This window comes from Aedes aegypti, chromosome 2 (assembly GCF_002204515.2).
Source record: "Aedes aegypti strain LVP_AGWG chromosome 2, AaegL5.0 Primary Assembly, whole genome shotgun sequence".
Classification (NCBI taxonomy): domain Eukaryota; kingdom Metazoa; phylum Arthropoda; class Insecta; order Diptera; family Culicidae; genus Aedes; species Aedes aegypti.
In genome coordinates this window covers 426,399,365-426,415,659 of record NC_035108.1, presented here as the reverse complement: position 1 = coordinate 426,415,659, position 16,295 = coordinate 426,399,365, and the positions used below count along the sequence as shown (strand labels likewise).

Here is a 16,295-nt window from a genome sequence, read left to right as displayed (position 1 = left end):
TCTTTAAGGATAAATGAATTGGATGGGATTATCGAATTTGGTTTAGTAGTCGATAATTTGGTGCAACATCTGAAGAACGCCGGACAGCAAGCACATCTTACCAATCCATCGTTATTACATGATCTGGTTGGTAAGCTGCCTGTCGATTACAAGCTCAAGTGGTCAGCCTACAAAAGCATGCGCCATAACGTGGATTTAAGTACATTTGGAGAGTTCATGTCCACTTTAGTAGAACTTGCCTACGATGTAGCGGACGATTTTCCTAGTAACGAGAAGGTTCAGAAGCAGAAGTCAAAGGAGCGTGTATTTGTGCAGACACATACGGAAACTGCGGTGGCCCTTGAAAGTGAATCAGATAACAGCAGTTTGGGTGCCCGGACCTCGAAGAAACCATGCACATTTTGCAAAGTGGAAGGACATCGGGTGGCGGAATGCAGCCGATTCAAATCGATGGACGTTAGTGGAAGATTAAACGTGGTGCAGCAAAGCGGTGTATGCCGATCGTGTTTAAATTTCCATGGCAAATGGCCGTGTAAAACGGCGAAAGAATGCGGAGTCAATGATTGCCGGCTGAAGCATCATCCGCTATTACATTCTCCGTCATCAGTGGCTCCGGCGGTAGTGTCAACAAGTCATTTGAGCGAGCCGTTAGTGAGTGAGGGACCCCTGTTCAGGATTATTCCTGTCACTTTGTACGGAAAGAATTGTAAGATGAACGTCTATGCCTTCGTGGATGAAGGATCGAAGATCACGCTGCTGGAAGACTCCGTGGCAGATCAGCTTGGGTTGGCAGGACCAACGGAACCGCTAAATTTGCAGTGGACCGGAAACATTAAGCGCAGTGAGCCAAAATCAAGAAGAATCAGTGCATACATAGCTGCACAGGATTCGCCGAAACAGTATCAACTCTCCAACGCTCGTACAGTAGGTGGTCTGCTGCTTCCGTCACAGACGGTTAATTACGAGGAGATGTGTAGTCGGTACGCACATCTTCGTGGCTTACCAATACGCAGTTACGAAAAGGTGTCGCCAAAGCTCTTGATTGGTCTTGACAACTTGAAGCTCACTGTGCCGCTGAAAGTTAGAGAAGGAAAGTGGGTAGAACCGATAGCCGCAAAGAGCCGCATCGGATGGAGCATCTACGGATGCGCGACGGCACCAACCTCGACCGTCGTATGTGGGCTTCATTTTGGAGGATGGACCGATCAAGAGCAAGAACTTAATCAATTAGTTCGTGACTACATCACCCTCGATAATATAGGTGTTATGCCTCCAACAACCCACTTGGAATCTGAAGAGGATAAGCGGGCAAGAATGTTGCTGCAAACAACTACTAGGAGAATCGGCAAATCTTTTGAGACGGGATTACTGTGGAAAACAGATGATGTACAGTTTCCGAACAGCTATGGTATGGCATTCAAACGCATGTGTTCTCTGGAAAGGCGGTTGAATCAAGATTTAACGTTGTATGAACGTGTTAGACAGCAAGTACGAGATTATGAGGAAAAGCAATATGCACACAAGGCGACTCATCACGAGTTATCCACAACAAACGCTGACCAGTGCTGGTACTTGCCACTGGGTATAGTCCTGAATCCGAAGAAACCGAACAAGCTGAGGATGATTTGGGACGCGGCGGCCAAGGTCGATGGAGTTTCCCTGAATACTGCTCTGTTAAAAGGGCCAGACTTCTTGACATCTCTCCCATCAGTCATTGCAAAGTTTCGGTTGTATCGGTATGCCTTAACCGGAGACATCAAGGAGATGTTTCACCGATTCTTCATCCGCCCTCAAGATCGTCAGTTCCAGAGATTCTTGTTCAGGGATCATCCAGAAACAGAGCCGGTGACCTACGTTATGGATGTAGCCATCTTCGGAGCAGCTTGTTCCCCGAGCAGCGCCCAATATATTAAGAACTTGAATGCCAAGGAGTTTGAAATGTCGTATCCGCGAGCAGCAGAAGCCATCATCCATCGTCATTACGTTGATGACTATCTGGACAGTTTTGGAACCGTCGAAGATGCGGTGAAGATCGGACGGCAGGTGAAGAATATCCACGCTGAAGGAGGTTTTGAGATCCGAAACTTTTTGTCCAATGATCCGACGATAGCCGCACGAGTCGGCGACGAATCGCTTGAGGCAGAGAAGAACATCGGTGAGGATAAACACGAACGAGTCGAATCCGTACTGGGCATGAAGTGGATGCCTAACAGTGACATATTCACATTCACCGTTGCTTTGCGAGACAATCTACTGCACGTTCTGGAGGAGTCCCATATTCCAACAAAACGGGAAGTCTTGCGTACAGTCATGAGCTTCTTCGATCCGATGGGACTGATTGCGTTCTTTTTGATACATGGCCGTACTATCATGCAGGACATATGGGCTTCCGGCATAGGATGGGATGATCCGATCACCGACCAAATCTGGATGCAGTGGAAGGAGTGGATTGGACTTATCCCAAAATTGAATACACTTCAAATACCTCGGTGTTACCTCAGTGAAGCAACAGAGAGTAGCTATTCCAAGTTGCAGGTCCATGTGTTTGTGGATGCAAGCCAGGCTGCGTACGCATGTGCAGTATATTTCAGAGTTGAAACACCCGAAGGCCCTGAAGTTAGCCTTGTTGCAGCAAAATCGAAAGTAGCACCGCTAAAACTGCTGACGATTCCTCGGCTCGAGCTCCAGGCTGCAGTTCTAGGATCACGTCTGCTCAACAATGTAATAGCCATGCACAATCTCCCGGTGATGAAACGTGTTTTGTGGTCCGATTCAAATACCGTTCTCGCTTGGATTCGATTCGTTCGTGTTTATCCTCACCGATGTTCTTCTCTGTCCCAACCAATTTCGAGTTTTACCCACGGGACTTCTAAAAGAAAACAGTTACAACAGCCATAATTGAACGACAATTTTAATTAGAATGTGCATCCACCACATCATCCCTCTCAGAAGGATCGTGATTCTAAATATTTTTTTGCGGTGATTCAGAATTGTAATCACATACTAGTTTAATTGTATGTGGTGTCATTCAATATTTAAAATAAGATTCGTTAAGCCTAACATGTTGATCCTTCGACATGAACCAACGAGCATTGCTTGAAATAATGAGATTTTTTCGATTACTTTGATTACTGATTTCTTTTTCTGAGGATCTTCTAAAAGTTACTTTCAAATGATTCCGAAAATCCCGTTTGAAATTATTCCATGAATCTTTCTGCAATTCATCTGGACATCGGAATTATTCTGGAAAATATTCATAAAATCTTCTGGATGTCTATGAATATCCTTTAAATCTTTCAGGGATTCTGGCGAAATAACTTCTGGGATTCTTTTGAATATCACTGTAATTTGGATTTAGAATTCTCATGGGATTATTTCAGATATTAACGATAATCCTTCATACAGAAGTGATGTTTCTGTGAATCGCCTTGGAATTCTTCTGGAAATCCTTCTATAATCCCAAAACAATTCTCAGAAAATTTTTCAGAAGGATATTTTTAAGAATCTCAATGGAATTTCTGAAAAATACCAGAACGATTTACGGTTGAATCTCACGAAAACTTCCGGTGGAATTCTTGAATGATATCCGGAAGAATGACAGTCGTATTTTTAGATGAATCTTAGCAGGTTATACAGCACAATCCCAGCAAAATTTATTGAAAAATTTAGAATAGAAAGATATCCGAAAAAAAAAACTCCAACAGGATTTTTGTAAGAGTCCCAGGAGTATTTCAAAGATATTGGCGTAAAAATCTCAGTAGAATTTCTTGAAGAATTTCAGAAAGATTTCCGAAAGCATCTCAAGTCATTTTTAGAAGAATACCAGAGGCATTCTCATAAGAATACCAGAATTATTTCCGGATAAAAATCTAGAGTTATTTTCGGAGGAATTCTCGAAAAATTTCTAGTAGAGTCGTACATATTTTGATAAAATCCTCTTTAAATATCCAAATGGATTGCATCAGGATTTATGGTAAAATCTTCCATAGTATTTCGAAAACAACTTTCAAGATGGAGATGAACCAGCCCTGGGCTGAAAATCTCCCTAATAAAGATAATAATAATCATAATAATAATAATTTTCAAGAATTTCAAAGAATTTAATTTCCTGGATTTCAAAAGTAATCCTTAAGGAGATACACGCAAAATCACATACAGAGTTCTGCAAAAAAATCCAAAAAGATGTCCAGAATAATCGCAATGGGATATCCGAAAGAATCTCAGAAGTAATACCGGAATGGTAACGTTTTTTTTATGAATCCCAAAGCGATATCTGGAAGAAAATTCAGAAATAATCTCAAGATTTTCAGCAGAACAATCCCAGAGAGGATTTGAAGGATTCATGAATGATTTAAGGAAGAATCCCGGGAGACGCTCCCAAAGAATTCTAGAGTACTTTCTGGAACATTTTTTTTTCATATGATTTATATATAAAAATACTTTGATTCAAATATATTTCTTGTGTAGCATTAAGTTTAACTACAGACATAGCTCGTAACATCAATAATAAATTAAATTTATAAATCTTTTAAACACATCCAAATTAAATAACAGTTCAAAGAGTAAAATACCATTCTCATGAGTTTTTGAGAATCATATGGTCGGTGTTTAGACAGACCAGACTAGATGAATTTTGGAGCTCTAAGGATACGTAAAGAACTCCATCAATTTTAAATCTTCCATGTTATTTTGATACAAATGTATCATCAAATAGATAAGTTCCATTATAACAGTAAATATCTATAATATTTTGATGTTTCACATGTTTCGGGTACATTTTTCTTACTCGATTGAAAAAAACACTTGGTTCAGTCTGTCTGAACACCGACCATATCTATGTTTGCTATTTGATATTTAAATACTTGAATTGTGCTGTATCAATATTTACAGGTAATTATAATAAATAAGTATGTATAGAACAATAACAATTTTAATTTATCCCCATAAATGAACGACAATATTGATCCTCAGAAGAATTTTGATTCCCAATATTTTTTTTTTTTTTGCGGTGGTTCAGAATTGAAAATATCAAAAGCCTATTGTAATCACATCCTTTTTGTTCAATTGCATGTGGTGTTATTCGATATTTAAAATAAGATTCGTTAAGCCGAACATGTTGATCCTTCCACAAGAACCAACAACAAGCATTGGTTATGTTAAGAGATTTTATCGTAATGCACAACCAGCCTAAACGTTCTTCCCCTTTTGTATATGTACTAATTATAATTTCAAATTATTTTAATTAAATTAGTCGTGTTGTCTACTATTGTACACGGCAATATGTTTCAAAATAAGTGGAGCTGCTTTTAAAACAAACTTTAACATCGATCAACCAAACCATAGAATATCCAATAGCGAAAAAATAATAATAATAACCGATCATTGCAAATCGAGCCGAACTGGCGCTCTTTCCGTGCGCACGCGCTCTGTCCGTGCGCACGTGCTTTCTGCAGAGCTGTCAAACAGACTTTTGTGCCTTCCTTCTTTCGCTCTCCTTCAACTCAACAACTCAGCACGATCCACCTCGCGGTGGATTGGTGAGCTGTCTGGTTGTTGCAGATGAACACTTATCGTGTAGCGTGACATCATCATTGACAGTAAGCTTGCAACTCACCAGACAAACGATAGGTGTAATTAACAACTGGACTCAGGTCACCGCACTTAAGATTAACGAACTGGTCGTTGAAATTGTCGGTACTTGTAGAGACAGTAGGTGAATAGTCATCATGCCTTATTATTAAATTGTGTTTAAAATTAGATTTGGGATTAATCAAATCCAATAGCGTCTTGGGTTTATATGAAAGGAGTCTTTCAGATGGAAATCGTCCATCATCATCTTGACAGGTATTTCTATAATTTAAAAGGAAGTAGGAAACCTGTAAATCCGTTTCAAGTTTTTTCATTTCTGGATCAATGAGAAATTTTTTAAAAACATCCTTTACTAATCGAACCATACGTTCGGCCTGCCCGTTGCTTTCGGGGTGATAAGGCGGGCTTTTCATTACTTTCACCCCCTGATTTTCAAAAAAATCAACGAAATTCATTGAGTTGAACGGTGGCCCTCCGTCCGTTACCAGAACATCCGGTAAACCATATCTGGCAAATACATTGAGAAAAACCTTGATAACATTATTACTGTCCGTGCTAGATTTCATGTATTCCAGCTCGATCCACTTCGTGCAACTGTCCACTATAACCAGGAATGTTTTGTGATCCAAGTGAAAGAAGTCTGCGTGTACTCTGCTGAACGGCTTTTTAGTTGGAATCCATGAAGAATAGGCTGCTGGTTTTGAAACGGGTGTCATCTGATTGCATGCTCTACAGCATTTGACGTATTCTTCCACATCCTTGTTCATACCGAACCAGTACACCGTTCTTCGAGCCAATTGTTTCATTTTGCTTATACCGTTATGGTTTCTATGCAGCATCTTCAAAACCTGTGGTTTTAGAACGTCTGGAATAATCACTCGATCCTGAAACAACACACATCCTTCTACTTCTTCAAGTTCCTGGTGGTGTGAATAAACATCTCTGAATCTTCTGTCAAGTCGATCCGGCCACCCTTGTCTGAGATAAGTCATGATTGCCACCAAAAAATCATCTCGAGTTGTTTCTTTTGATATTTCTTTACAATCCAGAGGAAATTGGTCGGTAAAATTTAAACTCTTCACAAACTCACGATCTAGAACTTTAGGAACAGGCTGAGGGAGGGGAAAACGAGAGCAAAAATCCGCATTTGCCATTTTGGAAGAAGGCCGGTATATGATTTCATAATCGTAAATAGAAAGTTCAATGACATATCTTTGCAGCCTTGTTACCGAAATTTGATTCTTCCCTTCCTTACCAAATATCCCAATTAAAGGTTTGTGATCAGTGTAAATTACAAACTTCATTCCAAACAGAAATTTATGAAATTTCTTAACTGCACAAACAACCGCCAGTGCTTCTAAATGCAAAATTGGGTACTTCTTTTGTGCATCATTTAGGCTGAAAGAAGTAAAGCAAATGGGACGCTCCTCTCCATCTATTATGTGTGACATCACTCCTCCTAGTCCATAGCTAGATGCATCGGTAGTAACAATAATTGGTTTTGAAGGGTCAAAATACTCCAACAAACATGGACGAAGGAGAAAATTCTTACAGTCATTGAAAGTTTGTTCACATATATCTGTCCAAACGAATCTAACGTTTTTCTTTAAAAGTCCGTAAAGGCACTGAATGCGAGAGGAAAGATTGGGGATAAATTTAGAATAATAATTCAATAAACCCAAAAAAGCCTTAAGTTCTGTAACATTTCGTGGAGCTTTCGCTTCACGAATAGTTTCAATTTTCTGCGGACATGGTGACAAACCTTTGTCCGTCAGAATGTGTCCTAAATATTGCAACTCCGTAACAAAAAATTTGCACTTTTTCAAGTTTACCTTTATATTGGCTCTGGCCAATCTTTCCAGTACTAAATAAAGTTTTCTTTGGCAGTCCTCCCAATCTTTTCCCGCAATCAAAACATCGTCAAGATAACAGAACACATCTTCCAGACCGTGAAGCACTTCGTCCATAACTTTTTGGAATATGGATGCACTTGACGATGCTCCTTGTGGTAGACGGTTGTAAACATATAAGCCTTTTATAGTGTTTATGACCATAAATTTTTTAGAAGCTTTCGACAACAAAAGTTGCGTATAAGCACCCGCTAAATCAAGTGAGCAAAAAACTTTTGATCCTGATAGAGAGGCAAAAAGGTCCTGTGCAACAGGTAATGGGTAAGTGTTAGGAATTATCACTTTATTTATTGAAACTTTGCAATCGATCACTAAACGGATGCTTTGATCCTTTTTCATCACTATTACTACCGGTGAAGCCCATTCACTGGTTTCTATCGGTGTAATAACCCCATCTCTCTCCAAAGAATCTAAATGCTCAATGACTTTGTCCCGCAATCTAAGCGGTACTCCATATGCTTTTCTAAAAATCGGCTTATCGTCTTTCAAAACAAGATCTCCTTCATACCCAACTATTGGAGTTGAAAAATCCCCATCAAAAACTGATGAAAACTTACTTTTCAACTCATCAACCACATGTTCCTCATCAATCTTGTGAATGTTTTCGTTCTGAATTCCTGAGTTCAAAAAAATGTTTCGCCATCCTTCATAAAAGCAATCCAACCAGGTGCGACCCATCAATGGCATGAAATCGTTTTCACACCTAAGCACTATCATGCACAGTTGCTGCCTACGACCTTTCAGATGAACTGATACGCTTATTTTGCCCAGAACTTTCAATCTTTTGCCATCAATTACTGCCAGTTTCTTGTTGCATGGTGAGAGTTTGATGTGTTTAAAGTTCCTTAGAAACAGTTCTTCGGAAATAACGGTCTCTGCTGAGCCGCAGTCAATTTCCATCGTCAAAACACTTTTCTCAACCGAAACCTCCACATAACAAGCTTCATTTATGCGATTGATCGAGGAAATCATCATGCAAGGCAAATCCTCATCGTCTTCGTCATCAGTGTAAACGGGCCTTTTAAAATTTCCACTTCCACTTGTGGTAGCACTAGTGGATTTCTTCGGCGATCCTAGGAACTTGACATCTGCTGAACGCTGCCCTCTACCATGCAGCTTATAACAAAACTTCCGTGTGTGGCCCGTCTTTTTGCAAAAAGAGCAGGAATATATCGGTTTTTCTGAATCATATCTCCGGTCCCCATATCTTCTTTGCTTATGCCTTGGCAAAAATGAAACACTGCGATTACCGCTCTTACTCCTACCACGATATCTTTGTTTCGAGCGAGAACGTACCTCCTTTCTTCCTAAACGAGCAACTATGGAAGTATTTTGATCATCGTCATCTTTCAAAACACTTGTTCTAAAATTGGAAATCTCATGATTCAGTATGAGCTTCTCCGCTCTTGCAGCAGACAAATCATCCTCATCACACAAGCGCTTCTGAATATCTCGGTTGTATACTCCTATAACTAGAAGATCTCGGATTGCCCTATCTTTAAAGGTACCAAACCCACATTGTTCGGCTAGAACCTTTACCGCGATCACAAAATCCTCAGACTTCTCATTTCTTCCCTGTCTTCTACTCCAAAACTTGTAACTATTTATCACCTCCGAATCACATTTGTCGAACCTCTTTTTTAGTTGCTCAGTAATCTGCTGATAAGATAGGGTTTTAACGTCTTGACCGGGAAAAAGTTTTTTGATTTCAGAAAAAACCGTTACACCACACACGGCTAAAAAGGATGTCTTGTATCGTTCTTCAGGCACATTGTTATTAAGAAATACATATTCAAGCTGCTCAATGTATTGCGCAAACGGAATTGAATTTGGCAAATATGGCTCAATGGTTGTTGACACCGACATTCTTTATTGAAAATAAAACAAAACAAAAGCACAAATCAAACTACAATCATGCGCGTTCGCAATAAAATATCAATATAAAAACTTCCAAAATATTAAACAAAAACAAAGTCACGTACCTTGACACCGAAGTACTTCACCTTGGGAGAATATTGTGGCGGATACAAACAGCATGCAGGAGAAAAAAAACCGCCGCAAACACCGGCTTGTGGTATTACACCAAGTATTAAACAGCCTCCAACAGCAGCAGCTAGCAGGCACCAACGGAACTTAATCTCAGACGTCGCACAAAACGATGTTTTTGAAACAGCTGATCCTTTTCTTTGTGTTGCCCGAAAACAAATGAAACAATGCACCTGAGGATGCACCGTTTTCTCGTTCACGTACAAAATGCTGCACCGCGCTGTCTGCCTCGCTACCCGAGTCGTTGCCTGCTACTATGTAGTAGTGTGTATGGTGGTTTGTTCGGTACGACTGGTAACTCAACTGCTCGATTTGTTTTCCTACCACTCACACATGTAGCAACGGATTAGTGAGTGAACTTCGTCCGTCGTAAATGATCAGTGAAATCGACGAACTCACTCTCGCAACGACCCGTCAGACGGAATAGCTACACAGAAAAAAAAAAAACAAAATGGTGAAAATTAAAAATAAGATAAAACAAGCAAAAAATGCTGCTGGAAAATTCAATTTCTCTTAAAAAATATCCACAATTCGTTTGTTTAAATGATTGATAGTCGTTGAAAACACAAAACAATGCTTTTTGACACAATTAAAAACTCTTTCACTATCACTTTTGTTTTATCGGTTGTAATTTCGCACCTCTTTGAAAGTCAAACAAAAAGCAAAGAACAAAAGGACTACAAACAATATAAAAAATGCACTTCAAAATGACGCTTTGTCCGCCAAAAATCTCCTAGCTCTTCCCAGGGAAAAAAACTTACTTGACTCTGGGAATGTAGGGCGAAACACTTATAGCACTAAAACGATTCACTGTCGCAAAAATCACTTTTTTTTTTTTTACCGTACTTACTCCTCGTCGCCAGCTGTAATAACTACAAAGCGGACTGAATCGAGGTGGAAACCAAAAAGTATACGTTTTAAGAGGTAGACTTAAATAGAGTTTCGGTGATACTGTAATTAAAAGGTTTCAGGAAACACGTCTGCTTCAGCTCGCGTACAGATAACTTCTCATCTTGTATTTCTGTTCTGTTTCATAGCACAGCATTTATATTCCTTTTTCTCTCTTAAACGATAAGCTCTCTTTCGAATATGCACTAACACAACACTGGCAAACTACGAGAAAATAACTAATATACCTCATTCTGGTTTATTTTCAGGTGACGTATTCGAAAAGCTCGAAGATGAAGATGAACAGGGTTGGTGCAAGGGCCGCAAGGATGGCCGCGTTGGTTTGTATCCCGCAAACTACGTCGAAACGATAGCGACGTAAGCGTTTTTTTTCGGGATCACATCTTCAGATTTCCGGAATCGATTAATAACCGCCAGCCACAGCAACTCCACGCCGGAAAGATTTGAGCCAAAAGAATGGAACATATTCACCATAGCGGCGCAAGTCGTGGTGATGGATTGTTACTTTTATTTCAAATTTACTGAAGACTCAAGGGCACTCATTCGCTCTTGGCGTAGAAATGTATTGTTGTAGAGTAAATTTTCTTTTTGAAGGAGAAATAAATTTTACAAAGCCTTGTCTGCCTTATTTCAAAAGTATTTGAATTGAATGCTGAAGGAGTGTCCCAGATAGTTCAATCGGTTTACAAGATCGAATCTTTCAAATTCAGCTGTTCAAAATTTTCTATATAGATGATGTGTAAGATTTTGTTAAAATAGTTTATAAAAGTGGGCTTTGTGGAAGATGAACTAAGACTTGTAAAGAAAGTCTTCTGTTGTTTAAAGGTTACTTTGAAGTATCATTAGTTTACAATTGTCGATACAGATTGATTGCATCGATACAATGTTTATATTTTTACCAAATTAGATTTTAATCAGTTAGTACGTTTGAAAGGATTGTGGCATGTAAAGATCGAGAATAGAGTGAAATTCTAAGGCGATTTTAAAGCAACAATTATGCTCACCCATATAAATACACACACTTAGGTACGTAAGCAAAGGGCGGTACTGACTGAAGCGTTTACGCGAATGCAAATTGTGGTTTTTCAGGACGGATCCCGCGTGGAGACCGGAGAAGATACACATAGTCACGTTTGTTAAAATGTAGATTTATGACTTTCAAGAGTAGAATATACAAAATGATAGAATCAAAAATTCAGAACATGTGTAAGCTAAGCTGCATTTACGATTAATACAGTTTCAAAATGGAATGAATGAACAGAGGACAGTTTTTGATTCCCGATACCTACACACCCTGATACCCAAACTCCGCATGTTATGCACAGCTTCGGGGCGATCCATTAATTACGTAAGACAATTTTCGGGGTTTTTCAACCCCCCCTCCCCCCATGGTAAGATTTTTTGTATGAAAATTAAAAATAAATTGTATGGCGCGTAAGAAATCTGAAACCCCCCCTCCCCCCATAAACCCTTACATAATTAATGGACAGCCCCTTCCTGTCTGCATCTTGTTGCTGCAGTCACGACAAGAACTTGAAAACAATCGATTTCTATTACAAGGAAAAGCATACAAAACGTTGGAAAATTTGCCAAAAAATAATGTTATGGGACTAAATTATAGAACAAAATACAAAGCATCTTTACAAACACAAAAGAATACAACTGAATCCACCATCGAATATATTGAACTAACAAATATTACACAATTAGCGAGTCTTAGGGTCGAATCATTCTTCTGTAGCTCCACACTAGTACCATCGAGGTTTACGCTAAATTAAACGATTTGTTAGTCACAACAATGCATACACAACTCAAACTGGTCGAAAAGGTTTATATTAAGGAAAGATTAAATGTTCCAAGTTGTAGCAGGCAACAAGGTCGAAACATGCCAGGGAAAACAAAACTATTTTCCCTGGCTAAACTTTCAAGAGCAATTGAACCGAAGAGTGACAAGTTGCGAATGTACACGTATCAGCGATATGATAAACTACTCTTACAAATCACGGGATTTAAGCGGCGAACGAAACGGCAGCAGTTGAACCGAGAATGTTATTGTAATATATTACGTTTGAGAAATATTCTATGAAGAAATCAGAGCAGAACATATTAGGACTTAGTAGACGATAGGAGATTTAAGTTATTTATATATATTACTAGTGAAGTTAAACATATGAACAGATTTTTTCAATGTGAAAGAAATACCATTTTCTCGGCGTCCCAGGGTATAGAGTATCTTCGTGCTTGCCACACGATGAATAAAAGGAAATATGGTCGATTGACAATGAAAGCTCTCAGTTAATAACTTAGAAGTGCTCATAAGAACCAGTGTTTGGATTTTGATCCGAATAAGCCGATCGAACCATATTCGGAGAGGGTAACAGATCGCGAACCATAACAGTTCGTGGCACATCGCAATCGGAGAGCCTTATGAATGTGGAAATTCATTCTCTCGTTTGGTACTTGGCACGAGAGCGCTCAAGAGCAGCAACTCTCACAAACTGCAACAGTATCGAGCCATTCGGGTGATGTATGTTTTGCATAAAATTGATAATAACTTCCATATTTTCTGCTAATGCAACCTTTTACAGCCTAATTATAATCTATTGGATCATTGAACACCCCTTTAGTTGCAAACATAGCTCCGAAAATGGAAAATATTCGCATATGTTTCTAAATCAGAATGAGACTGGGTCATCGAATGTTACAAGTGTTGACACACAGTGATCGGCGCCAAACAGTGAGTAGTGTGTGTCTGTCTTGTTTTCGTTCATGGCTCGTTATCTTCCACGAACGATAAATGTCATGCGTGTTGTATGAATGCATGCGGATGAATGGGATGAAATTATGGCTAGTGTGTCAATCGTTAATTTTTCCAAAGCCTCATAAGGCTAAGGCCGCTAAGCTAGCAGGCTTTATACCAGTTGATACACAACGTAACGAAAAATATAAACTTGAACATAATTTATGGTTTGCAGCTGCTATTTGAGTTCAATCAAAGACAATGTTCATATAATAGAAATATTAGTAGTAGAACGCTAGTGGCGGTGTTATCACAAAACGCATTTCAATTATTTTTATATTTAGCTATGGGTTTTCACTGTTTCTTGTATGCCTATAAATTGTTTTTGTTTATAAAATTGATTTGACACTTTGAGGCCCGGTACTCAGGCTGTCAGCGCGTGGCAAACTAGATGTAGGTAACACGAACAGTAGCGACATTAGCATTCTTAGGTTAATGCTTCTACTGTTCATATAGAGACTGTCATGCCTTTATTTTGCAATATGGGACTACACCAACTTCATATTTTTCCACAACATGTTTAATCAAAGTGTGTTAGGACAGTTATGCTTTTATGGGCAGTTCATTTAGTAACACCGCAAAGACAAATCATTTTGCTTCTATTGCTCTTTGAAAGCTTATAAAAAGACTGGCATGCCTTCGTTTTGCAATAACTTCATTTTTTTCCGCAACATTTTCGAGTAAAGTACTTTTTAAAAGATGGATGTTGCGATGAAAAAAGGTGTTGGTTTGAAAATACATATGGGACAGTTATGCATTTTAGCTCAGAGCATTGTTTTATTCTTTATAGATTGCTTTTGGGGATCGCGTGGCCGTGCGGTTAGTGTCGTCAGGCATTCAAGTGCTTCGTGTCATGAGGTGTGGGTTCGATTCCCGCTTCAGCCATGGAAACTTTTCGTCAGGAATGTTTCTCGGCTATTCCACTGGAGCTCCGTTGTCTAGTGTTAAGTTACAGTCTGTGCAGCTAAAGGACGGTGTCCGTTTCTTTAAGATGTTCAATGCTTCAACCAAAGAGGTACCAGAGGAGTCCACAACACATGTAAAGAGGAAACGCTCAGAAGCTGGCAGCAGGAATGGGATAACACCACTAAGGGTAGATGGGTCCATCGGCTAATAGCAAATGTATTAGATTGGTATAGTAGAAACCATGGGGAAGTGAACTTCCATCTAACACAGTTTCTTTCAGGACATGGTTGCTATAGACAGTACCTGCATAGGTTCGGGCACTCAGAATCTCCTGCGTGCCCTAATTGTGCTGGTGTGGAAGAAACAGCGGAGCATGTCGTGTTCAATTGCTCCCGTTCCATCGTTGTGAGTGGTCGCATGCTCGCTACACACGTCCTTCGACAATATTATAGAGAGAATGTGTTCGGATTCCGAGTGCTGGTATGCAGTAACTACGACTGTATCTGTTTGCAGGTTGCCCTCCTTGTAAAATCAAATAAATATATGGTTACAGGTAGATATAGAGCAAAGTCTGGTGGTGTTGTGTTGGTGTAGTGAAAAGCTTTGATTCATCGAAGTAACCAAGTCATGCAACTGGTTACTTCGATAAATGCAGATGGAACGGCCTAAATTTATTCTAGCATTCATTACAGCCTTATTTCCCATGCATCAAGATAGGCCAAGAAATTACTTTTCAACAGCGATTCAGGCTTTACAATCAAAGCAAACCACAGCTACACTTCACAGCTGATCAAATGGCACCTCGAACGAAACGATCCATTACCCATCGTCCGGTGGACAAAATATCTCAGCTGTTATGCGGCCATGGCCGAGAGTACGAACCGTACGGTTCTTCGTATCTTTGCTCATTCCAACCAGCCGATGTCGAAACCTATGTGGCCGGTCCCAATCGTCCGGTTATCGATGGGTACTACACCCAGGTGAAGCATGTCATCGAACCTGATGAGCCCTCTGGAATCCCCAAAAACCATAGTCAGCTCAGGATTGGGGAACAGCGATATCTAGGAACAGTAAAGAATTTGCACGATATGAAGAGACGAACGCATGGAATCGTAACCACTTCTGATACGGATATTCGAAGGATTATGTTTCCTGGAAACGATGAAGATGATGTTGAAAAGATTTCGTCAGACGAAGATATTGCACATTTGAAGCTTCGTATTCATGGAGCAAAATCTAACAGCGATCCAACAGGGGATCGTACCAAGAAAGCTCTGAAATATGAAAGCTGTAGTGGTGATAATGGCGCGTCAAATAATGCCACTGTAATACGACCAAAAAAGATCGATCATGAGCATTCGACAAAAGCGGAAAAGAACTCGTTTAAAAGAAAGTCAAATGTCATCGTCAATCTAGATTTCAACGATAAGTTCCTGTCTCTTCAGGAAGCCATTCAATATTTGAACAAGATTAGATCAACGTTGATCAAAAAAGATAAATCGGTAATTGATACGTGCAGGAAAACTTCTTCATCCATAACCAACGCTAGAGATGGAATCGAAATGTTGGTGTCAAAATCGCCCATAGTTATCGATTATTCGAAACTGGAACCTGTAATCGAGTCGTTGAAACTGAAAACCCTCAATCAGAATAATGTCCAAAAACTTTGGGATTTGTTCGATCATCACTTACCTCTGTCTGGATTCAAATTTGGACGTTTGGTTCAAAATTTCCAGGATGAATTATCCTCGAATGATGTGCCTGCATCAAAACCCATCCAAGACAAACAGAAGCAAGATCGCATTGAGCGACGCCTGAAAGCTAGGAAATTCAAAGACTACGACACGGCCGGGGATCTTATATCGCCGAAACCGGGCACTCCGTTTGGACTTGGCCATGTGGATTACTTTCTACCGAGAGTCAGCGAAGACATCAAAACCATCTTTCGCAATTTTGATCTGGATGAATGCACCTTCGGAGATGCTTGGAAAGAAGCTAGGAAACTGGAAACCTGCGGAATGAACAAGGTGTCGGCGGAGAATTTCAAAAAAGTTCTCAACCAGAAAGGTGTGAAATTGTTGCGTAGCTGAAAATTGGAAGTGATATATTAAATTCTCGGAAATATAGCTTTCAAA

At 39.7% G+C, this 16,295-nt stretch overlaps 1 protein-coding gene across 10 annotated transcripts in view; it reads left to right on the top strand.

Moving 5' to 3' along the window:
- The window catches only part of LOC5573175 (protein kinase C and casein kinase II substrate protein 3), a 147,951-nt gene extending 135,326 nt beyond the window's left edge, over nucleotides 1–12,625 (top strand). For 9 of the 10 annotated variants that reach the window (XM_021847582.1, XM_021847588.1, XM_021847581.1 and 6 more), the window contains one exon: nucleotides 10,703–11,685. In XM_021847582.1, the coding sequence (XP_021703274.1) occupies nucleotides 10,703–10,815 (113 nt within the window). In that variant the 3' untranslated portion in view covers nucleotides 10,816–11,685. Of the gene's footprint in view, nucleotides 1–10,702 lie in introns of all 10 variants that reach the window. The other variant, XM_021847587.1, reaches the window with a different exon arrangement.
- Nucleotides 12,626–16,295: the final 3,670 nt, after the last annotated feature.